At 47.0% G+C, this 26158-nt stretch overlaps 1 protein-coding gene across 4 annotated transcripts in view; it reads left to right on the top strand.

Moving 5' to 3' along the window:
• The window catches only part of LOC137657112 (mitochondrial ornithine transporter 1), an 85834-nt gene that overhangs the window by 7807 nt on the left and 51869 nt on the right, over positions 1–26158 (top strand). Inside the window, exons 1-5 of one of the 4 annotated variants that reach the window (XM_068391481.1) lie at positions 3346–3443; positions 4218–4417; positions 16380–16468; positions 24821–25062; positions 25382–25528. In XM_068391481.1, the coding sequence (XP_068247582.1) occupies positions 16420–16468; positions 24821–25062; positions 25382–25528 (438 nt within the window). In that variant the 5' untranslated portion in view covers positions 3346–3443; positions 4218–4417; positions 16380–16419. Of the gene's footprint in view, positions 1–3345; positions 4418–16379; positions 16469–24820; positions 25063–25381; positions 25529–26158 lie in introns of those variants that run through there. The other 3 variants (XM_068391487.1, XM_068391477.1, XM_068391492.1) reach the window with 3 other exon arrangements.

The following is a 26158-nucleotide window of genomic DNA, read 5'->3' as shown; positions in this document are numbered from 1 at the left end:
AATAATAATAATAATAATAATAATAATAATAATAATAATAATAATAATAATAATAGACTTCAAGAAGTTATTGATAGAAGTTTGAAGCAGTTCGAAGTGTTTGGTTAATGAAAGCAAGGAATAAATAGACTTCTTCAGATGCTTCAACATATTTTTATTTGTGAACAAAACTTCCACACAATATATAAAAGCAAATTCACCACACCAATGACAGTGGGAGAGATGCACCAGGGATAAATATCGTATCCCAATCTTTTACACAATTGTTGACAACCTTAAAGCTGAGATGAAAAGATTGAATATATATACAAAGAAATATCAGAAATATTTTATTTTCCTACTAATGTGATACTTCATTAATTTCAGCATCCATGAAATTCAGGCGTATTTTCAGTATTGTAAAAACATTTTTTTTTTTTTTTTTTTTGCTTATCCAGAGGACTTGAACACTAATTTCTCAGCTGAACTTTGCATTTTCACTCATATATGCGCCGTAAGTTCGGTGCAACACAAATTTGAAATAACAATTAGTCATGCTGAACTTTATAAAATGATTGTAGAAAACAATTTAGTGTGTCTTTAAATAAAGACATTGTTTTCCTTACATAATTAACGAGTAGTACATTGGATCCTTCTCTCTGGTTACGGTTCATTTTCCCTTTGCCTACACACACACCGAATAGTCTGGCCTATTCTTTACATATTCTCCTCTATCCTCATACACTTGGCAATACTGAGATTACCAAGCAATTTCTTTTTACTGCACTATAATTGTTCAGTGGCTACTTTCCTCTTGGTAAGTGTAGACGAGGCTCTTCAGCTATGGTAAGCAGCTCTTCTAGGAGAAGGCCACTCCAAAATCAAACCATTGTTCTCTAATCTTCCACTCTCTTGGGTTAGAGTTGTCTTGCTTGAGGGTTCACTCATGCACACTATTCCATCTTATTTCTCTTCCTCTTGATTTGTAAAAGTTTTTTTTTAGTTTATATAAGCGATAATTATAAAATATTTTATATTTCTCTGTTTCCTTTCCACACTGAGCTATTTTCCCTATGGGAGCCCCTGGGCTTATAGCATTCTGCTTTTCCAACTACTGTTGTAGCTTAGCAAGTAATAATGATAATAATATTAAGCGTTAACGTCTCAATTAAATTGCGTTATTGCTCTCATCAGAGCATCTATGCAAGAGTGCATTGTGTGTTACGTAAAACTGATTTTGATGAGCTGGTCAAAAATTTTTTGTATACAAATGTAGTAGAAAAATTTAAAAAGTAAAGACAAAATTATTGTCATTTTTCATCTAATGGTTAGCTTCGTGCCATTGTGAAAACTATAGAATAATCTTATGATTTACTATTTTTCATATTTGGACTTTTAAACACACATACACACACACACACACACATATATATATATATATATATATATATATATATATATATATATATATATACATATATATATATATATATATATATATATATATATATATATATATATATATATGTGTGTGTGTGTGTGTGTGTGTGTTTTATATATATATATATATATATATATATATATATATATATATATATATATATATATATATATATATATATATATATATAAATTTCATAGTATGGATATGGAAAGCGTAGTTGAAAATATCTTTTTTTTTTATTCCCAACGTTTCGTGATTCTTAATCACATTGTCCAGGGTTACAAATAAAACATATGCAAAAGAATTAAAAAATGGTTATTTTTTTTCACAAATTCGTTCAAAACAATAAAAATCAGTTAAAATTTAAATGAAAATTAAAAGAAAAAAAAATAAATATATATCAGACGAAGTAGTGGAACCAACCTCGCAGAAGTGTAGTGGGAAACTGTATGCCAACAAGAGTTAGAAAACAAACCAAAGAAAACTACGACAAATATAATTTAATAGAAGAAGCTTGGGTATTTAACGACAGAACTAGTCGTGTGATCAATATGAATTAAAGAAGAGGTAAGTCATCGTTATTTGACACTTGACCAATGATGGTAAAATCTGTTTTAAATGTTTTGAACGAATTTGTAAAAAAAAATTTAACTGTTTCTTAATTCTTTTGTATGTGTTTTATTTGTAGCCCTGGACTATGTGATTAAGAATCACGAAACGTTGGGAATAAAAAAAAGGATATTTTGAACTACTCTTTCCCAATCCATACTATGAAATTTGTGTTCATCACTGGCTGTTGTTGCCTTCACTGAAGATATATATATATATATATATATATATATATATATATATATATATATATATATATATATACATACAGATTAATCATCTTTTAAAGAACACACAAAGTTTTATAACGAATATAAGTTCAGGAACTCCCTCTTCTGACTGGACTCGTTTAGCTGTCTACTGTAAGATATTATTATTATTATTATTATTATTATTATTATTATTATTATTATTATTATTATTATTATTATTATTATTAAATGCTAAGCTACAACCCTAGTTGAAAAAGCAGGGTGATATAAGTCCAATGGCCCCAACAGGGAAAATAGCCCAGTGAGGCAAGGAAATAAGGAAAAATAAAATATTTTAAGAATAGTAACATCAAACTAAATGTTTCCTATATAAACTATAAAAACTTTAACAAAACAAGAGGAAGAGAAACTAGATAGAACAGTGTGCCCGAGTGTACCCTCAAGCAAGAGAACTCTAACCCAAAACAGTGGAAAACCATGGTACAGAGGCTATGGCACTACCCAAGACTAGAGAACAATGCATTGAATAAATTAGTCACCAATTGCTATAATTTACTGTTATAATATTCTTATTCAACCGTTTCTGTGATGACCCCAAAATCTATTTGAGCGCAGTTTGGCTGTATCTATTCTGTTTTTTTTTTTTTTTTTTTTTTTCAAGTTCAAGCAAAGAGATATTTTTTTATCATTATTGACTACAGACACAACTAATATACTACAGTAAAATAAATGAAAAGTATTCGGTCATCAATGCAACCAAACAGCACTGGCAGAGTAGAATGTAGTAAAAATAAGTAGAGTCAAGGTCTACTTAGATGTTTAGAGTATTGTTACCACAACCAAGTTAAATACGAGTTCCTGCTCATTTGCTAACGAACTATATATTGTTTATTTGTAGAAAAAATAGAAGAATGGAAAAGATCATCTTATATTTAGACATTCTAATGTGGAAACGGACTCTACACAATATAAAGAGTATGATTCTGTAGAAAATGCAACCAAATAGAAATATAATAGAAATGAAAACTAAGGAGGTGCCGATGAAAAGGCCAATCCTTCCGCCCGACACCTGAACCTGAAGAACGCTCTGTAAACAAATACAAAGTTCAAAGACAAACTCCCCTCGTGCATATAACCTCAGGCTATGGTTGCTATAGCAAAGACAGATTGCTGTCGTGGACTGCAAAACACAAAATAATGTTAACATTGTCGTAATTTCTGGTGTCAGTGTAGTATGTGGCTTACCTTTTGAACGTGGTAAACGATATTCTGTCATCGGTATAGTGGGTGGCCCACCGTAAAATACATCTACTGATTGGTCCCTATGTCGAGAGAGACTTAACTGTATGATAATAACGTTAAATGAAATATAATTTCTTGGTAACAATGAAGAATGATGTTTTAATGTTTAGTAATTGGTTGATTCCTTTTTAGTACTGAAATTAACCTAGTTCAGTTAACCTAATCCCTTTTAAGATGTTGGTGCGATAATTTATTAATACAGTTGCTGTGAGTGATGAAACAAATTGTTTGTCGGAATAGGATTCATGAGTTTTGTGAGGAGTTTTAAACTGAGTCCCATGATACTATTAAACAGAGAATCTTTCGGGCAGGATCAAGTGTTACAGGAAGCAGAAACTAAAAGTTTGTCTGGCAACCAAATCTACTTGTACTGGGAACACGTTTTTCACTTATACAGATCTGAGACGTAAATTAAATACCAGACTGTCGCCTGCCAAATTCTGGACTTGGTGTACCTGTGAACCCTTCATATCGGAACAGTGATAAATGTCAACAGGAAGTTTTAAAATGACAGTAGTAGGCTTGTTCAATTATTTTCATGAACTTTTCTCGGGACATTTAAATATTATGCTATTCTAGTGAGGCAACACATTCAAAATTGGTAGGCCACATACTATAACAGAATCAAGGTAGTAGGCTACATACTGTACCGTCACTGAATTTCCTTACAGTATCATTGTATTGGACAAAGTTATTTATAAGAATAGTGAACTGACTTGAACTTATTACATGAAAATAACATAAACCTGGCTAGTTTCCAATGCTGAAATGGAGAAGAGTATAGCCTTGACTGTGGCTTTGGAACTCACTTTGCTGTATGTTATATTGTACAACAACCTAAGCAGTCCTTCAATTCATGTGAATCATGTTGGTAAGTTGCCCACCATAAACTTGGTTTAAATTACTGGAGTAGGGTAGCCATTTGTGCAAGGCTGATTTGTTTGTTGTACAATACTGCTGTATGCAGATACTTCATAGACAATGAAGTTATAAGGGTAATACTGTAATATAGCATAATATCCTTAAGAAAACAAGAGATATACCCATGGTGTATTTCTAGATAATTTGAATGATTCTGATGTAGTTATTAGGAAAAAATATATATTTTTTAAATAGACATTTTGATATTTAAGAAGATACAACTGAAAAACCCCATTTTCAATTAAATTTACAACCCAACAAAAGGCTAACCTAACCTAGGACTTATTATTCTTACTAGTTTTATCGTAGTAATAGTACACTATTAGTAAGGACATTAAAAATGACACAATTGCATAGATCTCATCCAACTCGTAATTTTGATACATAAACTGTAGTTGGTGGCTACTAATAATCTGGATATTTATTAATATAAAAAGTTCTCTCTTCTTCTTACTGTTTTTTTGTTTGAAGTTTCATTTTTATCTGCTTTCCTGACACGGGAAACTCATGAGCACAGTTCATAAAACTCTTGTCTGGAGGTGCTTCTGTTCCTACTTAAATTTCCCATTTATGTATTACTAGTACTGGTAGACATTTACAATCACCAATTAAGAATTGTTCCTTCATGAATACAAACCATCGTCCTTTATTTAGGAGAATAGATAACAGCGAAGCTGAAACATGGTAATTTTAATTATAACGAGGTTTAATGACCTGTTGATAGCGGGAAGGAAACTACCACCTCTCCACCGTCTCACTGACAACCCACTTAGATTTCAGCCATCAATGAGATGAGGTTTTTCAGGGACAGGATGTCTCAATGACACAGGACCGCGACCAACCTAAGTTAGTGAGTCCTTGCATTCATTCGTGAGTACAATTGTCTGGGGGAGGCAAACGTTGCTCTACCTTTTTGGGGTGGGACTTGAGTTATTGATCAGAACTTTGGGTCCCCTCAAGGATAGAAATTTTTTTTGGAATTGATGTGACCTGATCTCCTGGGCCTAGCCCTGGCCTGAGTGGATGATCATATCTGCAGGTCTGAGAAGTCATTCACTCCAGCAGGTCAGGGGGAATCCTGCCTCCCCCATACTCTAGGCAGTAGAGGTGGCAACCTTGGAGGTTTATCCTTGGTCTTTCTCCATGCTCTTCCTACTCGATCAGGGGTCAGGAGCAGTCATGTACTTCACAAAGTCATTAAGATTGTTAACCCCAAGCACTTTGGAGAATTACAAGAGCCTTGTATTGTTTGGCAATTTCCCCGGAGGTGGCTTTCGTCTTGCAGAACTTCATCAGTATAGGGTGCTGAATCAATCCTGTTGGAGATTCGTGGGCAGGTGACACTTTAAGTCATGCAGAACTGCTTCACAGGACTCCCTGATCCACCACATAGTCTCCTCTAAGGACCCCAGCTCTTTGAAGGTGACAACAGCTGTATCTTCGGGGCCAGACAGGTCTACGGGATCGGGGATCGGAAAAGGGCTCTGCACCCTACCTGAGATCTGGTTTGCAACTCACGTGACCTCTTACTTGAAAGAGCTTAGGCATGCACAACTTTTTCTAGCTGACGTGCCCACTCCTTTTAAGAAGGGTGGCAGTGTGAATAGAGGAGGGGATAGGAAATGTGGATGCCAGCGATTCCCCGTCTGGGTTACGTGGTAGAGACACCGGGCTGAGTCTTGGGTAGGGAATATTCTTCTGAACTGGTTCTGTACTTACTACCCTTCTAAGGTTGCAAGTATCTGTATGCTAAGTTAAAGTAAATGGGGCATCCAATACCCTTGAAAGCCTTGGCCTTGCTTACAGAGGAGGAAGGGATGTTGAAGAAGAGCGTGCTCCTTTTCATTCAAGATAAGTCTACAGGTTTCTACAGTCACCTCTTTTTGGTGGAGAAAGTGACGGGAGTTGGAGGCCTGTCATGGACCCTTCCCTTTTGAACAAACTTGTTTGTCAAACAAAGCTCAAAAAATAGTTTGTTCCGTAACCGAAATACAAACTACGCTATTTAAATAGGGTATTACTTTTGGCGTAGCTGAATGACGAGCCATTAGATTTTTAACGAGGGTTAACTACCCCATCGCTAGTTAGCGGCGGGTAGGGGATGGGTAGATAGCTACCCCTCCCCCCTCACACACCGGTGAACTGATTCACTTTGCTTTTGGCTCGGGTGATGGTCAGACGTGTTTGCTCTCACCCTCGCATTGACAGCCTTAATCTTTTTTGCTTTCTCTTTCAGTTTGATTGTTTGGAAGTTGGCCTCTCTCCTTATCATGCGGAAATGCCCTGGTTTACCCGACCGCCCTTGTGGGACTTATATGTCGGCGGTTGAGACGGACCCTCACACCTTGTGTCCGTTCTGCAGAGGTCAACGGTGTGATAAGGATAAAGTGTGTAGTGAGTGCAGGGAGTAGTCTACCTCCCAATGGGAGAGGTTTTCCCGGCGACAGAAGAAGTCTAAGCGGGATCTTTCTCCTTTTTCAGCTTTGGTCTTCCTTGGGGCTCGAGGGTTCCCCCTCCAAGGAAGTCTTACTGGACTACAGTACATCCGATTGGGTGCCTCTGTCAAGCAATCGCCGCCTCCAGCAGAGGTTGATCCTCTGTCGATTGTCGACGTTGTGGTGTCAGAGGTATCCAATGCGGTATCATCCATCACCTCTGCCTCTTCAAACCCTACAGTAGCTGACGGCTTAGTTTCTCCCGTTCCTGTTCAACCAGCGAGGGAGAAACTAAGTCCAACAGTCTCACCTGCTGGTGTTTCTCTCCCTCGGGGGAGTTCACTTACAGAGACTCCTCTTCGGAGGACTGCAGAAGGTCAGCTTGCTGATCCAGCGGGCCCCAGAGAGCGTATTCGTCGCAAGGCTCGCCTTCCTCTTCGTCAGAGAGACCTTCCTTCACCTGCGGTGAGGAGGCGCCTCTTTGATTCTACATCTTCGTTGCAGTCCCCCGTGGAGGAACCTCGTCATCGATCACCGACTGCTCCTACTTTGGTCCTGGACCTTTCTGCAGATCGTTCGCGATCCCCTTCGGTGGAAGGTCGTCCTTTCAAAGGACACGTCGACCTTCCACCCGTTAGACCTGCCGACCTGTCGTCGCCTTTCCTGGATGCAGATGTGCGCTACGCGCCAACGAAATCTGACCTCCACGCTCGTCAGGCCTCGTCATCTAACCCTAATACAGGGCATCAAGGGCGTATGCGCCAAAGAGCGCATACTTTCCATACGCGCTATGCACCTGAGTATACGCGCCCACGGTCTCCTGCGCGGCAGGCTTTGCCTGAGCAAACAGATACTCGCCCACGCCCAGCTGCGCACCAACTCTCACCTGCGCATCAGCGCTCCTCTGCGCGTCAGCGCTCTCCTGTACGCCTGTACGCCAGCGCTACCCTACGCGCCAATGATCTCTTGCCTGCTGGCGCCCATGCCCAGCAGTTATCTCTCCTGCGCACCCACGATCTTCTGATCTGGGCGCTGTTGGGAAGTTTAAGTTGACTTCTCCCACGCGCCGGCGCTCGCCAATGCGCCAGCACTCGCCTACGCGCCAGCTTTCTCCAGCGCGCCAGCGCTCGCCATTGCGCTGACACGCGCATTCACCTGCACGCATCTATAAGGATACGTGCGCGCGCGCCCTCGCCCATCCTCTCCTGCAGTTGCGCGCCATCATTCTGACGCACGCCCACAAGACGCACGCCCACAAGACGCGCGCCCACGAGCAGAACAGGCTTCAACTCCTCTCCCCCCCCCCCCCCCGCGCCAAGGGTATCTCTCCTCTGCGCGCTTGCCCTACGACTTCTAAAGGGAAACGCGAGCTCTCGCCCACGCACTTAACGCCCCGATCCTGCGCGCCCACGCGCGCGCTCCTGTGCGCCATCAGTCTCCCGCACGCGAGCACCATTATGCCCCCCGCGCGAGCACCATTACGCGCCCCCGTGCAAGCATCAATATCTTCCCGCGCGCCAGACTGCTGAACAACGTACGGCAAGGTCGCCATCACCTCATTCTCCTCCCTGCAAACGCAAAACAGCGCGTATTGTGGCGGAAGGGAAACATCCAGAGGGGTCCAGGATCCCTAAGCCTTTCCAGGCAAACCCACCTATGAGAACTCCTCCCAGGGATCCTTCTATCCCTGTCCCTTCAAAGGGGGTGTTTGACAGCGCGTCTGTCAGCCAACAGCCTTGGTTCGGTGCGCTAATCAAAGCAGTGACACAGGCATTCAAGCCTCTTTTCTCTGAATTAGGTCACAGATCCTTGGTTGTCTCTACCCCTTTGAAGAGAAAAAGAGTGTTCCGGACGTGGTAACTTCTCCAAGGGCTAAGTTGACTCCATGCAAGCCTTCGAGGCAGGTCCTTCTTTCCCCCAGACTATCTCTCCTTCCCTGTCGGACGAGGACATCCCGTCCTCAGGGGAATCACGTGAGGTGAGACTTTCCCCCATCGCACCAATTAGGGAAGCCTCTCCTCGCGCTGAGAGGTCTTCTCAAGTGGGGACCGGAAGGAACTTACCATCATCAATGTTAGAGTCCTACATCCTTCCCAGGAAGGAATCTAAGGACTCCAAGACATTGCCAAAGTCCTCTACAAGAACCAGGACGGAGCCAACTAGCCACTCGGAGAACGTCCGCGACTCTCCCCAAGAAGAGCCTTTGGTGACAGGAGACTTCGCTGCAAGTCCAACGTCAGGAGGAGAACAGCAAGAGTCAGAACATGCGTTTTGGCAAGTTCTGACTCTATTGAGGACTCTCAATGGGTTTTCCGACCCAGAGATCCCTCCTCGAGAGGGCAAGGACACAGTCTTGGATCGTGTATTCGGTACTCAGAAACCCTCTAAGGCCAGTGCAGCTCTGCCCTGGTCTCAGGGGGTTAAGAGTACCAGACCGTTGCTGCTGCATCGCTAGATCTTTCGGCAGATCGTTCGCGATCTCCAACGCCTTCCAGACTTTCTTGTCTTCCATCTTCGTTCCTGGACGCAGATGCGCAGTGGGCGCCAACGCACCCCGTTTTCCAACGGGCACCGGTCCCTTCGGGGCAAAGGGCTTACCTCACAATGTGAGTAAGTCCCTTAAGTGCCAGGTTTTACCTGTGCAACCACGTTCTCCAGCGCGCTCGCGCGCTACTCCTGCTGTGGACCAGACTTCTGCTGAATCAACTCTCCAGTGATCTCCCGTAGCTGAGTCTTGCCGTAGATCTCCTGATCGCCAGCGCTCACCTGCGCTTCTGAGACCTTCTGTGCGCCAGCACTCTTCAGCTCGCCAGCGCACATGCGTGCCAACGGTCTCCTGAACGCCCACGATCGCCTGCTCGCCAGCGCTCATCTGCGCGCCCTTTCCTGATGTGCGCAATGGGTGCCAACATTTGCCCACGATCTTAGAATCTGGGTGCAGGCAAGGAGATTATTCCTTCGCTGAACGCCCACGATCGCCTGCTCGCCAGCGCACATTTGCGCGCCCTTTCCTGATGTGCGCAATGCGCGCCAACGTTCACCCACATGCCCACGATCTCCGGATCTGGGCGGAGGCAAGGAGATTATTCCTTCGCTTCCTCGCCGACAATCACTTGCGCTCCCTCAGAGTTTGCCCACGCGCAAGCCATCGCCTGCGCACCATCACCGGTGCGCACTTCAAGACTTGAACGAGTCTCTGCGCGCCCACGAGAAGTCTTCTGTGCCCGCCCACGAGCGTTCGCCCTTGCGCGCAACCTCACCATCTGGTTCTGCACCCTCGCTGATATCTTCTGGCCGTGCAACGGCGCGCCAACGATCTCCTAAGCGCCCGCGCTATTCTTCCCCTGCGCGCAAGCGTTTTTCAACGCACCAATGCTTCAGATCGCCGTAGGTCTCTTATGCGCCCACGCGTTAACTCTCCTGTACGCGATCGGTCGCTCCGCGCCATCGCTCGCCTACGCGCCATCGGTCTCCCTGCCGCCAGCGATCGCCCTTACTCCCGCCCTCACCCTCACCTGCGCGCCCACTCGCCCGCGCTTTCATTTCCGCGCGCGAACCAACGATTCTAGCATCGCGCCAGCGCAATTTCGACCGCGATTCCCGTCGGGTTTCGCAACACGGGCAACCTGGCGAGTCTTCTGGAGCGCGTACTTCCAGATCATCGCCATGATCTCCACCCCGTAAACGCAAAGCAGCGCACGTGCAGGAGCAGGAAGAATCTTCAGAGAGGTCTGGGCAACATTCTTCTCCTTTTCAGGCAGGCCCCATCATCTCTACTCCTCAGGATCGCCCGATCCCCTTCCCTCCAGTGGGAGTCGCTGACACTGCGTCTGTCAGCCGTCAGCAGAGGAGGTACTTCGAGATCATGGGGGAGCCTTGCTTAGCTCTTCCTCTCCACCATTCCGTGGAAGAGCTTACCGGGGGAATTTCTCTCGAGAAACTCTCTGCCCGGCAGGTGACATTCTCGGCTTCGGAGATCTTGAGCCAGGAGAAAGCTGCAAAGTGTGCCATGCAGGCCACTTTGTGGCTGGACGTCTGGCTTGGATCTCTGGGCATCCTGTTGCGATTCGAGGATTTGTCCAAGGAGAGTACCAGGAAGGCCATGGAGACTTTCCTCCTCTTGGGCACGAGCACCATCGATTTCCGGCTCACCAAGTTTCAAACTTGTGGGCAAACTCGATGTTGAAGCATCGAGATGCAGTGACCAAGAGGTTCCTCTCGAAAGTCCCAACCGTGGATGTCTGCAAGCTCAGACACTCTTCCATCCTTGGAAAGAGCTTGTTTGAGCCCAAGGACGTGGAACGGACAGCTGAAAGGTAGAGGAAGTCGAATCACGATTCGCTCCTCCAAAAGGCGCTTACATCCAGACCCTACAAGCCTCCAGCACCTCAACAACAACAGCTGCGTCAGTCTAGGACATCGGAACCGGCTCCGGCAGCAAAGACAAAGGTGTCTAAACAGCAGCCCCCTCCTGTCAGGGATTAGAAGGGCGGGAAGTCCTCCTGGGGAGGCAATAATCTTAGAGGGAGCGGCCGAGGCCGCAAACGTTAGGATTAGCAATCCCCCTGCATGTCCACCAGTGGGGGGATGCCTAAAGTTGCGCGTGCAGATGGCAGCAACTCGGGGCCGATTCCAGGACGATCTCCGTGATCAACCAAGGATATCGCGTCCCGTTCATAACATCTCTACCTCCCCCGACAGCGAATCCAGTGTCGTTGAGCTCCTATGCCATGGGATCGGCAAAGGGGCTAGCCCTTCAGGCAGAAGTCGAGACCATGCTCAAGAAGGATGCTCTCCAAGAGGTCGTCGACGGCTCCTCCCGGCTTCTTCAGTCGACTCTTTCTTGTAAAGAAGGCGTCTGAAGGCTGGAGACCCGTCATCGACCTCTCAGCTCTGAACAAGTTTGTCAAACAAACTTCGTTCAGCATGGAACAGCAGAGACGATCAGACTTGTAGTGAGACCACAAGACTTCATGTGCACACTGGATCTGAAGGACGCGTACTTCCAGATCCCAATCCATCCGTCTTCCAGGAAGTACTTGAGATTCAGCCTAGACAACAAGATCTACCAGTTCAAGGTGCTGTGTTTCGGTCTCTCCACAGCACCGCAGGTGTTCACCAGAGTGTTCACCCTGATATCTTCATGGCCACACAGGATCAGCATCCGTCTCCTTCGCTATCTGGACAACTGGCTAATCCTGGCAGTCTCGGAATCGACCCTTCTTCGACACCGAGACAAGCTTCTGGGACTTTGCCAAGATCTAGGGATCATGGTAAATCTCGAGAAGGCTTCTCTGCTTCCATCTCAACAACTGGTATATCTAGGCATGATATTAGACACCAATCTCCACAAAGCCTTTCCATCAGACGACAGGATAGCAAGGCTGAGGAGAGTCGCAGAACCTTTCCTCAGACGAGGAAAGCTTTTAGCCCATTCTTGGTTACGACTCCTAGGTCACCTTTCCTCCTTGGCCCGTCTTGTTCCAAATGGCCGTCTCAGGATGAGATCCCTGCAATGGCGGCTCAAGGCCCGGTGGAATCAAGGCAACGATTCACCGGACACTCTGGTCCCTATGGGACCTGCAGAACGAATGGACCTGCAGTGGTGGTTGACCTACGGAAACCTTCGAAAGGGAGTGCATCTTCTCGTCCTTCCCCCGAATTTTATGCTGTTCTCGGACGCGTCAAAAGAAGGGGGTGGGGGGGGGCACGTTCTGAACCAAAGGATCTCAGGCCTATGGTCAGAATTAGAAAAGTACAGTACCTCCACATCAATCTGCTAGGAATGAAGGCCGTATATCTGGCCCTTCAACAGTTCCAACAGACCCTGGCGGGTCACTCAGTGAGAGACAACGCCACGGTAGTGGCTTATATCAACAAGCAGGGAGGTACCTTTTCACAACAGCTTTCCCATCTTGCAGTAAAGATACTAAGATGAACCGAAGTCCACTCAATACCACTATTGGCTCGCTTCATTCCGGGCAAAAGGAATGTGCTCTCCGACAGTCTGAGCAGAGCCTCGCAGATAGTGAGTACCGAGTGGTCTTTGGACCCTCTAGTAGCCAACAAAGTCCTGACTTTGTGGACACAAAGTCCTGACTTTGTGGACCTGTTCGCGTTAGCCTTGAATTTCAAGCTGCCGCTGTACTGCTCCCCGGTCCCGGACCCCAAGGCACTCTGCCAAGAAGCCTTCCTACAACGGTAGGACAACATCGACGTCTACTTCTTCCCACCGTTCTGTCTGATGAGAAGGGTGCTCAACAAGATCAGACTATCGGTCAACCTGTTTATGGCTCTGATAGCTCCGCTATGGCATCATGCAGAGTGGTTCCCGTACCTTCTGCATCTCCTGACGGAACTCCCAAGAGAGCTTCCCCCACGACACGAGCTACTCAAGCAACCACACTGCAACATCTACCACAAAGCCGTAGCATCGCTTCGGCTTCACACCTGGAGACTATCCTGCATCTCCTCACAGAGAGAGGCGTTTCGCACCAAGTTGCGGAGCGGATGTCTCGACACCCGCGAAAGTCATCTGCAGGGGTCTACCAGGCGAAGTGGAGAGTCTTCTGTGGTTGGTGTCATGGGGGAGGTATCTATCCCCTCGATTGCCAGAGTTATTTTATATCTGCGGGAGGAAATGCGCCTTTCGGTCTCGGCGGTAAAAGGCTACCGCTCAGCCTTAAGCCTGGCCTTCAGGCTGAAAGGAATAGACATTTCCCCCTCGCGGGAACTTTCTTCGCTCATACGAAGCTACGAATTTACCCGCCCCCAGTCGGAAGTGAGACCTCCTCCATGGAACGGGGTTCGGGTTCTTAGGGCTCTTAAGAGACCTTCTTGCGAACCATCACGCCAGGCTTCTGATCGTCACCTGACTTGGAAGACGGTGCTCCTGCTCGGTCTGGCCTCAGCCAAGCGTATCAGCGAACTTCAGGGTCTCTCGTACGACGTCGCCCATTCAAGAGGATAGGGGGAGGTAACGTTCAGGTTCGTCACTGAGTTGGTTGCTAGACTCAAAAGGATTTCGAGTCTCCGTTCTGTAACAGATGACCCAGACCATCTCCTACTATGCCCAGTAGGAGTCTGGGGTGTTATCTTAGAAGAACAGCTGCAGTTCGTCCTCACGCGCAAGCCCTGTTTGTGAGCACAGGAAGGACGAAGAGGAGGGTCACCAAGAATACCTTTTCAGCCTGGATTCGAAGGGTCATCCATCACGCCCTGAATCCAGACCCTCCTCCATCACGTCGCCTCAGAGCACACGATGTCAAAGGCATCGCAACGTCCCTGGCCTTCAAGAGGAACTACTCTGTGACGCAGGTGCTACAAGCTGGAGTCTGGAAGCATCAAACGACCCTCACAGCCCACTACCTGCAGGACGTGACCCACAGGAGCCTCGATACTTTCTCTATCGGCCCTGTGGTGGCTGCACAACAGCTGGTCTAACCTCAGGCTCCTTAATGGACAGGTAGCAGAAGGTTGAGGGCATTGTTACCCGGTTTTAGACTGCATGAAGTAAAGAGTATGTCTGGCCCGTACTCTTTTCTTCATCCTCCCCGCTCTTGGGGAAAGCAGCATCCTGGGTTCTCTGCATAGCTGACCTCAAACCACTGCAGGTAAACCATGCTTCCTTGTGTTCCTAGTATTAATATAATACTGTTGCGTCCCCCATACCCTGACGAGGTGGTATTGGAAACGTCCTAGCCTAGAATTCCATCTAAAGGACTTCAGGTCAACTTCCTAGGACAAGTCATACTTCATTCCTTCACACACAAGCTTATGTAGGCCGCACTTTCCTTGCGGAGCAAGGAATTTGCGAGGTGCAGGGACTCCTTTTCTCGAGTGCTACTCACTTTGATTCTGAGTAACCGGGCAAAGCCAAAGCCAGTAAGGCTGGGACTTTTCCACCCTACCTAAGGGTTAAGTCACCCTATGTAAATGGCGTGGTTTGTATTTCGGTTACGGAACAAATGACAAATTTGGAGATAATTTGTATTTTTCCTAACCATACAAACCTTAGCTATTTACAGTACACATATTTGCCCGCCAGCCCTGTCCCCCGTGAAGTCCTACCTCTAAGCGAAGTGAATCAGTTCACCGGTGTGTGAGGGGGGAGGGGTAGCTACCCCTCCCCTACCCCCTTGCTACCTAGCGAGAGGGTAGTTAACCCTCGTTAAAAATCTAATTGCTCATCATTTCAGCTACGCCGAAAGTAATACCCAATGTAAATAGCTAAGGTTTGTATGGTTAGGAAAAATACAAATTATCTCCAAATTTGTCATATTCTTCCCTCACAGGTTAAAAATATATATACCAGGATGTTCATATATGCAGGCTAGATTCCTTCTCACGATACATTAATATATTTTGTTTTTGGTTATGAAAATAAAAAACAAAAGTATGTATCTGCATCATCTTTATCCTCAGAAGTATGATAAAAGATTTCCAGAGCCTTTCTATTTTCCTTAAAATAGAAACCTTGTTAGTAGGATTTTCAAAGAACAACCAGGTAATCTCGAAGAAGTTTCCTTCTTGTTCCTACGGAAATGCAAACTTTGAATCCTTATAGTTGAAGTCGACAATTTCCCTGCAGGGGCCAGGAAGCCCTAAGTTAGTTCCAAATTTAGCGGATATGACAAATAACGGTACAGTAATGTCATATATATAAAGGTCTAGGAGACCATATAAGGAACTCATTCAAAGTAAAGGCACTTGTACAAACCCACAGATATAGTACTTTCAAGTTAATTCTCTGTTAAGCTTCCATCAGGACGACATGGCTGAGCCCAAAAAACGGATTTTGAGCAAATCGAAAAATCTATTTTTGGTTGAGATAGCCATGTTATCCTGATGGACCCACCCTTCTTTAAAAAGAAAAACACCCATGTAATGGAAAGACCCCACCCGAAACTACTCTATCTACAGCTATTCCTGCGTAAATGCAACAAGGGATAATAGGCCGTAGTAGTACAGGGACGGGGTCCACCGGGTACCTTGATAACGGCTCCCCTTCGTTCGCCACTCTTCCCCCTCAAAGAGTAAAATCTATTCGGGGTGAAGATTGCTATGTGTCTTATCAGAAAAATACATCCCCTGATATTATGCGATATCCTTAAAGATATATTAAGGATACTCGCGTCAGGAGTTAGAATTCTGGAGACCTATGGTTAATTCTCTGGGAGTATCGCTGTAGCAAAATATCCCTTAGAAAGCTGACTTAAGGAACCTTCCATCAGGACGACATGGCTATCTCACCCAAAAATAGATTTTTTCGCTTTGCTCAAAATCCTTTATATATGTGTGCGTGTATGTATATGTATGTTTTTACATATACTATGTATACTGTATAACACCAATAATTTTGGAAATGGTTTGATTGCAGTCAACTATGATGGATGGTATATGATGACTTTTTGTTTTTAAAGGGCTTTAATTTAAAATTTATTATACAGTGATATACATTCATTTTGTTTCTTACAGATTTTTAATCCAACGATAGGGATCGTTGACTCATTTCACAATGCAACATCATAAAGATGCATTCATTGACCTCATGGGTGGCTCCATGGGTAAGTATTAGGAATATAACTTTGATTGTCTTTGATATGTAATATTGCCTATAAAGAAAATAGCTTACAATGTGTAAGAATTATGCATTTTTATATGTCTAAAAGTAGTTGACACTAAGTGGAGATATTTAAGTGTGAATACATTGAATTCTTATTAATTTAAACTCATCTCAGTTATGTAAACAGTGATTGTTGACAAAATAAGGATGCTTACTACTCAGGAATTATTATTTTTCACATTATCGCATGATCTTTAAAATACAGAACATGTTTTTTCAAGTTTTAAACATCTTACCAGTCATTCAGATTGACAATGGAATACTCTATGATGATATCTATATACATGCATGTTGTAGATCTAACTTTTAATTTTTAATTATTCCGTAACCTAATACAAACCACGCTATTTACATGGGGTATTATTTTGGCGGAGCTGAAATGACGAGCCATTAAATTTTAACGAGGGTTAACTACCCCCTCGCTAATTAGCCCCCCCCCCCCCCCTCACACACTGTGAATAGCTCAATTCACTTTTGACTCGGGTGATGATCAGACGTTTCTGCTCTCACCCTCGCTTGACAGCCTTTAATTATCTGCTTTCTCTTTAACCAGTTTGTGTGTGAAGTTGGCCTCGACTCTAACAATGCATACTTGCCCTGGACTTCCTAATCGTCCGTGCGGGACTTTTATGTCCTCTTTGGATACGGATCCTCATACCCTTTGCGCCCTTTGCCGAGATTAACGGTGTGACAAGGTAAATGTGTGCAGGGAGTGGTCTGCCTCCCAGTGGGAGAAGTTCGGCCGTAGGCGCAAGAAGAAGCCCAAGAGAGACCGATCTCCTTCGAAGGTGACTTTGAAGAAGGAGGTCTCTAAGGACTCTCCTTGCACCGCCCGAACCTCCTCCGAAGGTAGCCTATCCCTCGTCCGGCTTCACCTGTGAAACCGCCGAGTGAGATTGCAGGCCCTAGTAGTTTTTGCCAACCTCGGGGTGGTGGAGAGGGCGTGGCCTCCCTTAGCGAGGTTGTTCCCTCTCCTCCCCCGGGGGAGGATATTTTATATTTTGATGAATTTGACTGTACGGTATCTAACCATGGTTTATTTCAGCTTTGGGCTTCCTTGGGGCTTAAGGGCACTCCCTCCAAGGAAGGCCTGTTTGACTTGTTGCAGCTGGGGGCTGCAGTCGAACAGTCGCCGGTAATTCCAGAGGTTTATCCTTCAGACATTGTCGACGCTGTTTTGTCTGTCCCTTCTGACGTGTCAAGTCAAATCCTTGATCCTGCTGCCTCGGATGTTGCTGAAGACTCACCTCTCCCTTCCGCGCAGTCTTCGGAGGGAAGGGTGGGTCCTCCGGTCTCTCCTGCGAGCTCGTCTCCCCCCCGGGGTAGCGTGCTTTCAGAGACACCTCTTCGAAGGACCGATGACCCTGACTCCTTACCCAGGGGTCGCATTCGACGTAAGGCCCGTAGGCCTTTTCGAGAGAGGGGGCTCCCTTCTCCCTATAAAGGGGTGAGGAGGCGCCTCTTTGGGTCTCCTTCTCCTCCCCCTGCGGAGGAACTACCTCATCAGGAGGTCATACCTACAACATCCCTTGACCTCTCTGCGGATCGTTCACGATCCCCTACTCCAGCCAGATCTTCAGTGCTGCCGTCACCTGTAATCCTACAGGCACCGTCTCCTTCGGGGGAAAAGGACTCTGGGGTTAAGTCCCTGGCCCCTGTGCGCGCACCTGCGCGCTTGCGTGCAGTTGAGCGTAGGTCATCTTCGTCACCTACTCGTCAACGATCTCCTGTTCTCCAGCGACCTCCTGTACTCCGGCGCTCTCCTGCTTGCCAGCGCGCCCCTGGGCACGCTCTCCATCTTGAGGATGATCAATGCTCCCCAACGCGCCAGCGATCTCCTGCTCGCTAGCGCCTTTCTGGGCGCGCTCTTCAGCCTGTGAAGAACCAACGCGCCAGCGATCTCCTGCGTGCCAGCGCTCTCCTGGACATCCAGAAAAGGTGCAACGCCTTCCAACGCGCCAGCGATCTTCTACTCGCCAGAGCTCCCCTGCTCGCCAGTTCTCCTTAGGGCGCCCCCAGCCTGAGAATCAACAACTTCCTGATGGGCGCACTGCGCACCATCACTCTCCTGCGCGCGCAAGCACGCACTAGTGCCTGTGCCTGTTGCACGCCCTGCGCGCCCACGCTCGCCAGCGCCCTCAAGATCTTCTGATTCAGACGCTCGCAAGGGTTCACCTTTGCCTCACTCGTCGATTCCTGCACTTCCAGTTGCCCCTGCGCGCCCTTCGATTTCTGAGCGCCTCTTAAGTTTGGCGCACAGACGCCCAAGATCTCCTACAGCTCGCCCTTCACGCCAATACGCTGTGGGGCCTGCAGGCTCTAAAGAAGGGGCCTCTCCTTCATGCGCCCCAATCACTGACAGATCTGCGCGCCACCAGTTGAGGGAAATCAAATATTCTAGGAGACATCTCTCTCCCTCCCACCATCACCAGCGCTCTCCTAAGAGGTCGCGCGGCCACTCGCCAGCTCATTTTCTGGAACGTTCTCCTACGCGTTCATATGCACGCTCTCCTACTCGACCTCGTGCATACCCTCCTGCGCGCCATTCACCTGCGCGTTCACCTGCGCGCCATTCACCTGCGCGTTCACCTGCGCACCAATCACCTGCGCGCCATTCACCTGCGCGTTCACCTGCGCGCCATCATTCGCGGTCCTTTGAAAGCCATTCTCCTACGCGCGAACGCTCACCCACAGGTCGCTCGCCTACGCGCCATCGCGCTACCTCGCACGCGCGCAAAACTTTTTTCACGAGCTCTCCCAGGTGCGACATCGCTCCCGCCCTTGTGGGTCATACGGATCGCAAGGATCCTCAGCAGGACGCTCCTCCTGGGAGGTGTTCCCAGGATTCACCTCCGCGCAAGAGGAGGACAACGGCAGAACAAGAAAGATCGGCAGAGAGGTCTAGGCAATCATCTTTTTCTTTTCAGGAAGGCCCCGTGGTGTCCACTCCTAAGGGTCGCGAGATCCCCTTTTCTCCAGCGGGGTTTGCTGACACAGCGTCAGTTACCCGTCTACCATGGTTCCGCCACATGATCAGTGCTGTGGTCCAGGCTATTAAGCCTTCCAGCACTGATCAGGGACGGGACCCTGTGACGGGTTCTCCACTGTTGAAGAAAAGGAAAGGAGTGGGCTTCGTGGTGACTCTTCCCCGGGAAAAGCTGGTCTCCAGGAACCCCATCAGGCGGACCCCTTCTCCTTCTCCAACCTCTGCAGCTCCACCCCTCCTGTAGATGAGTTTATCTCGTCCTCGGGGGATTCCTCTAACTCGGAGAATTCTCCCTTGGCACCAAGGGGAGAATTTTCTCCAGATAGAGGAGGGGTTGCACGGGAGGAGGTTCCTCCTCGGGCGTCTGTGTTGGAGTCCTACTTTCCTCCCAGGAGGGAATCGAAGGACACCAAGACTGTTCCAAAATCTTCATTGAGGATTCATCAAGAGTCAGCAATCCCTAGGGAGGACGTCCATGTTTCTCCCCAAGAAGACCTCTTGGGGATGGGAGACTTAGCTGCCAGTCCACCAAGAGGAGAAAACAGCGAGTCAGAACATGCGTTCTGGCAGGTCCTTGGATTGATGAGGGAGCTCAACAAAATCAAGGACCCGGAGACAGCCCCTCGCGAGGGGAAAGACACCGTGCTTGACGAGGTCTTTGGTGTCCAGAAGCCCCCCAAGACTAGTGCGGCTTTGCCCTGGTCTAAAGGGGTGAAAGGTGCCAGGGACAAGGTCAAAGCTCAACTCTCCGGTCTGGCTTCCTCAGGACATTCTTCTGCCGGGTTCAGACTCCTCCCACCTCCTCTAGTCCAACAGAGGAGGTATTTTGAGATCGACGTGGAGTCTTGCATGTCTCTTCCACTCCATCATTCCGTGGAAGAACTAGCTAAGGGAACTCCTTTCGAGAAGCTCTCTACCCGGCAGGTGACGTTTGCGGCGTCAGAGACCCAAAACCTGGAAAAAGTCGCGAAGAGTGCCTTGCAGGCAACTAAGTGGCTTGATCTCTGGCTTGGGTCTCTGGGCATCCTATTGCAATCTGAGGATCTGTCCAAGGAGAGCAATAGGAAAGCTTTGGAGACCTTCCTCCTCTCGGGCACTCGCTCTATTGAGTTTCTAGCCCACCAGGTCACTAACCTGAGGGCCAACTTGATCCTCAAAGGACGCGATTCAGTGTCCGAGAGGTTCCATCCGAAGATCCCCACTGCAGACGTCAGCAGGCTCAGGCACTCCTCTATTTTTGGAGGGGAGTTACTGGAGCCTTGTGACATGGAGCAGTCGGCTGAGAGGTGGAGGAGGTCGAACCAGGACTCTCTCCTCCAAAGGGCCCTGACATCTCGGCCCTATAAACCTCCAGCCCCTCAACAACAACGTCAACAGCAGCTTCGCAGGACACCTAAGCAGGCTCCGCCAGCTAAGGCAAGCGTGTCTAAGCCGCAGTCCTTTCAGCCGAAAGACAAGAAACGTGGCAAGTCCTCTAAGGGAGGTAGAACTCCTAGAGGAAGCGGCAAAGGTCGCAAACACTAGGAGTGGCAGTCCCCCCGCGTGTCCACCTGTGGGGGGATGCCTAAAAAGTTGCGTGCAGAGGTGGCAGCAACTCGGGGCCGACCCTTGGACGGTCTCTGTGATCGGTCAAGGGTATCGCGTCCCGTTCACAACATCTCTACCTCCCCTGACAGCGAATCCAGTGTCGTTGAACTCCTATTCCTTGGGATCAGCAAAGGGGTTGGCCTTCCAGGCAGAAGTCGAGACCATGCTCAAGAAGGATGCTCTTCAGGAGGTCGACGACGGCTCCCCAGGCTTCTTCAGTCGACTCTTTCTTGTAAAGAAGGCGTCTGGAGGCTGGAGACTGGTCATCGACCTCTCAGCACTGAACAAGTTTGTCGTACAAACTCGTTTCAGTATGGAGACAGCTGACATGGTCAGACTTGCAGTGAGACCACAAGATTTTATGTGCACTCTGGATTTGAAGGACGCGTACTTCCAGATCCCCATCCATCCGTCTTCCAGGAAGTACTTAAGATTCGGCCTAGACGAGACCTACCAGTTCGAGGTGATGTTTCGGTCTCTCCACGGCACCGCAGGTGTTCACCAAGGTGTTCACTCTGATCTCGTCGTGGGCTCACAGGAACGGCATCCGTCTCCTTTGTTATCTGGACGACTGGCTAATCCTGGCAGACTCGGAGTCGACCCTTCTGCGACACCGAGACAGGCTTCTGGAAGTTTGCCAAGATCTAGAGATCTTGGTAAATCTCGAGAAGTCCTCTCTGCGCCCTACGAAGAAACTGGTACACCTAGGCATGAAATTAGACACGATTCTCCACAAAGCCTTTCCATCAGACGAAAGGATAGCAAGGCTGAGGAAGGTAGCAGAACCTTTCCTCAGACGAGAAGAGCTTCCGGCCAAACTGTGGTTACATCTCTTAGGCCATCTATCATCTTTGGTTCGTCTTGTTCCAAACGGCCGCCTCAGGATGATATCCCTTCAGTGGCGGCTGAAGTCACGATGAAATCAGGGAAACGATTCCCCGGACTTCCTAGTTCCCATAGGACCTTCGGAACGGGCGGATCTTCGATGGTGGCTGGACGACGAGAACCTATGGAAGGGAGCAGATCTCCTCATCCCCCCCCCCCCCAGATTTGACTCTGTTTATGGACGCGTCAAATCAAAGGTGGGGGGCCCACATTCTGAACCAAAGAGCCTCAGGCCTTTGGTCAGAATCAGAAAGGTGCCTCCACATCAACCTGCTAGAATTGAAGGCCGTTTTTCTGGCTCTTCAACAGTTCCAACAAACCCTGGCGGGCCACTCTGTGGTGGTGATGAGTGACAACACCATAGTAGTGGCTTATATCAACAAGCAGGGAGGTACCTTCTCGCAACAGCTATCTCATCTTGCTGTAGAGATTCTGAGATGGTCCGAAACCCGCTCGATCTCACTGTCAGCTCGCTTTATTCCTGGCAAGAGGAATGTCCTCGCCGACAGCCTCAGCAGGGCGACGCAGATAGTGAGTACCGAGTGGTCTTTGGATCCTCAGATAGCCAACAAAGTCCTGACTTTGTGGGGTTCTCCGACTGTAGACCTGTTTGCGAAGCCTTGAATTTCAGGCTGCCCCTTTACTGCTCTCCAGTCCCGGACCCCAAGGCTTTCTGGCAGGATGCATTTCAACACAGGTGGGACAACATGGACGTTTACGCCTTCCCACCTTTTTGTCTGATGAGAAGGGTGCTCAACAAGGCCAACCTATCGGTCAACCTCTCCATGACTCTCATAGCTCCGCTATGGCATCATGCGGAATGGTTCCCGGATCTTCTGCGACTCGTAACGGAACCCCCAAGAGAACTCCCTCCATGTCACGAGCTACTCAGACAACCACATTGCAACTTCTTCCACAAGGCCGTAGCTTTGCTTCGGCTTCACGCCTGGAGACTATCCAGAGACTCCTCACGGAGAGAGGATTTTCTCAACAGGTTGCGGACAGAATGTCTCGGCACCTGCGAGTATCCTCTGCCAGTGTTTACCAGGCGAAGTGGAAAGTCTTTTGTGGTTGGTGTCGTGGAAGGGGTTTCTCTCCGCTCGATGCCACTATTCCAACAATAGCGGAGTTCCTTGTATATCTTCGGGAGGAAATGCGCCTTTCGGTCTCGGCGGTGAAGGGCTATCGCTCAGCCTTAAGCTTAGCCTTCAGGCTGAAAGGAGTGGATATTTCCTCTTCGTTGGAACTTTCTCTACTCATACGCAACTACGAGCTTACTTTCCCCCAGTCGGAAGTCAGACCCCCTCCTTGGAACGTGGTTCAAGTGCTCAAGGCTCAGAAAAGAGCTCCCTTTGAACCATTACGCCAGGCGTCTGATCGCCACCTAACGTGGAAGACGGTGTTCCTACTCGCGTTGGCCTCGGCCAAACGAGTAAGTGAACTTCATGGTCTCTCCTACGACGTTGCCTATTCAAGGGGATGGGGGGAGGTAACGTTCAGGTTCGTCCCTGAGTTCATTGATAAGACTCAAAACCCTGGGGTGTCGGATCCAAGATTCGACTCCTTCAGGGTAACGAGTCTACGTTCTGTAACAAATGACCCAGACCATCTGTTACTGTGCCCAGTCAGGAGTCTGAGGCGCTACCTCAAAAGAACAGCTGCAGCCCGTCCTCATGTGCAAGCTTTGTTTGTGAGCACAGGGAGGACAAAGAGGAGGGTCACCAAGAACTCCATGTCTTCATGGATTCGCAAGGTGATAAGCAGCACCTTGAATCCCGACTCTCCTCCGTCACGTCTTCCCAGAGCTCACGACGTCAGGAGTGTTGCTACTTCCCTGGCCTTCAAGAGAAACTTCTCTGTGACGCAGGTTCTACAAGCTGGGGTCTTGAAGCGTCAGACGACCTTCACAGCCCACTACCTGCAAGACGTGACCCACAGGAACCTCGATACGTTTTCTATCGGTCCTGTGGTGGCTGCACAACAGCTGGTCTAACCTCAGGCTCCTTATTGGACAAGTAGCAGAAGGTTGAGGGCATTGTTACCCGGTTTTAGTCTGTGTGTTTGTAAGAGTATGTCTGGCCCTTACTTCTTTCTTCACTCTCCCCTCTCTTGGGGATAGCAGCATCCAGGTCTTTGCGCAGCTGACCTCAACCTCTGCAGGTAAACCATGCTTCCTTGTGCTCCTAGTATTAGCCTTAATACTGTCGCGTCTCCCATATCCTGACGAGGTGGTATTTGGAACGTCCTAGCCTAGAGTTCCACATAAGAACTCCAGGTCAACTTCCTAGGACGAGTCACGTTATTCTCCTTCACACACATCCTGGTAGGCCGCACGATGGTCAAACATGACAACTTGTGAGGGTTAGGGGCTCCCGTTCCTTGAGTTCTACAACTCGGAATTGGAGTCCCCCGGTAAAGCCGAAGCCAGAAGGCTGGGGACTTTCCGCCCTTCCTAAGGGTAAGTCACCCCATGTAAATAGCGTGGTTTGTATTAGGTTACGGAACAAATGACAAATTTCGTAGATAATTTGTATTTTTCCTACCATACAAACCTTAGCTATTTACGCAAATGTTACCCGCCAGCCCTGACCCCCAAGTCAAGTCCTACCTTTAAGTGAATTGAGCTATTCACAGTGTGTGAGGGGGGAGGGGTAGCTAATTAGGGAGGGGGTAGTTAACCCTCGGTAAAATTTAATGGCTCGTCATTTCAGCTCCGCCAAAATAATACCCCATGTAAATAGCTAAGGTTTGTATGGTAGGAAAAATACAAATTATCTACGAAATTTGTCATATTTCCATCTCTCAAGTGTTTTGTGTGATACTCATTGATTTTAGGTGGAGTTGCCAGCGTGTATGTTGGTCAGCCGTTAGACACTGTAAAAGTTAAGATGCAAACATTCCCGGAACTTTACAAAAACATGGTTGGTTGCTTCCTTCAGACATTCAAGAGAGATGGCATACGGGGATTGTATGCTGGAACAGTACCTGCGTTGGCAGCAAATATTGCTGAGAATTCTGTTTTATTTGCTTGCTATGGAATCTGTCAGAAAGCAGTGGCTTATGGTACAGGTGCAAAGGTAAATTTGCTTATTTCTTATTTGATTTCTAGTCAGAAATTGACACTATATTTTTTCAAGTTTGTTTAGTTAGAATCAAGTCTAATGTTTAAATGTAAAAAATCTAACCTGAACAAGTTGATGTTTTGTGAGCATTATCAAGTGCATGTTCAATAGAAAAAGATATTTGGTAGTTAACTGATTATTCTAAAAGTAAGAAACTGTACTCTAGTTTAGTTGTATGTACAGTACACATTTAGGAATATTCCAGTAAATCAGCAATTAGATTGTTATATGATTTTTCTGATTTTATATCATGTTATCTTTTTAAACTTTACAGAGTGTCCAAGACCTATCAGTCTTCAGTAATGCAACAGCTGGATTTTTTGCAGCATTCTTCTCTTCACTCACCTTATGTCCAACAGAACTGGTAAAATGTCAGCTTCAAGCATTGAGAGAAGTGGCTTTGGCACAGAATAGAGAGCCCGTAAGTCACTCATTGCCTTATTCACTCAATGATAATTGAGGTAGTTTCTTAGAATTATCAAGTTTTCCAGACCTTTAGACTATATTTCACAATTAGTCTATATAGAACGTCATTGCAGGTTGAAACTCAAAATACACCACAGTCGTCATCATCATTATTGGTGTTTTTATTTCAGATTTCCCTCACAGTTGTTTATATATGAAATTAGTTTTTCCATTCTTTTGTTTATTCTCCTTCTCCCAATTGACATCACTAATTATGTTAAGTTATATCCTTTATTATAATGTTTAGTTTCACAAGATCACTGAGTAAAGTTGGTAAACTCCTATATGACTCATATAGTGAATTTCTTCTGAAATGAGAATTGAAAATGAAGTAAAGAATAAGGTTTAACAGGAAGAAACTGAAGGAAGCAAGTGAAAGTAAAAGGCAAAAAGCAGTTCAACTGAGAATGAATAGTAACTATGAAACATCCTTAAGTAGGGTACTATTCCATTAAAGCAAACCTCACTGCACATACTGCACGCATTACCTCTGACAGGGATTTGTACTGGTTATAATACCGGATAATTTTGTCATATTGTAGAGATCGGCATTGTATCCAGATAGTTTTCTCTTATGGCTTTTCCA

Source organism: Palaemon carinicauda, chromosome 1 (genome assembly GCF_036898095.1).
Source record: "Palaemon carinicauda isolate YSFRI2023 chromosome 1, ASM3689809v2, whole genome shotgun sequence".
Classification (NCBI taxonomy): Eukaryota; Metazoa; Arthropoda; class Malacostraca; order Decapoda; family Palaemonidae; genus Palaemon; species Palaemon carinicauda.
This window is presented reverse-complemented; position numbering and strand designations above follow the sequence as displayed.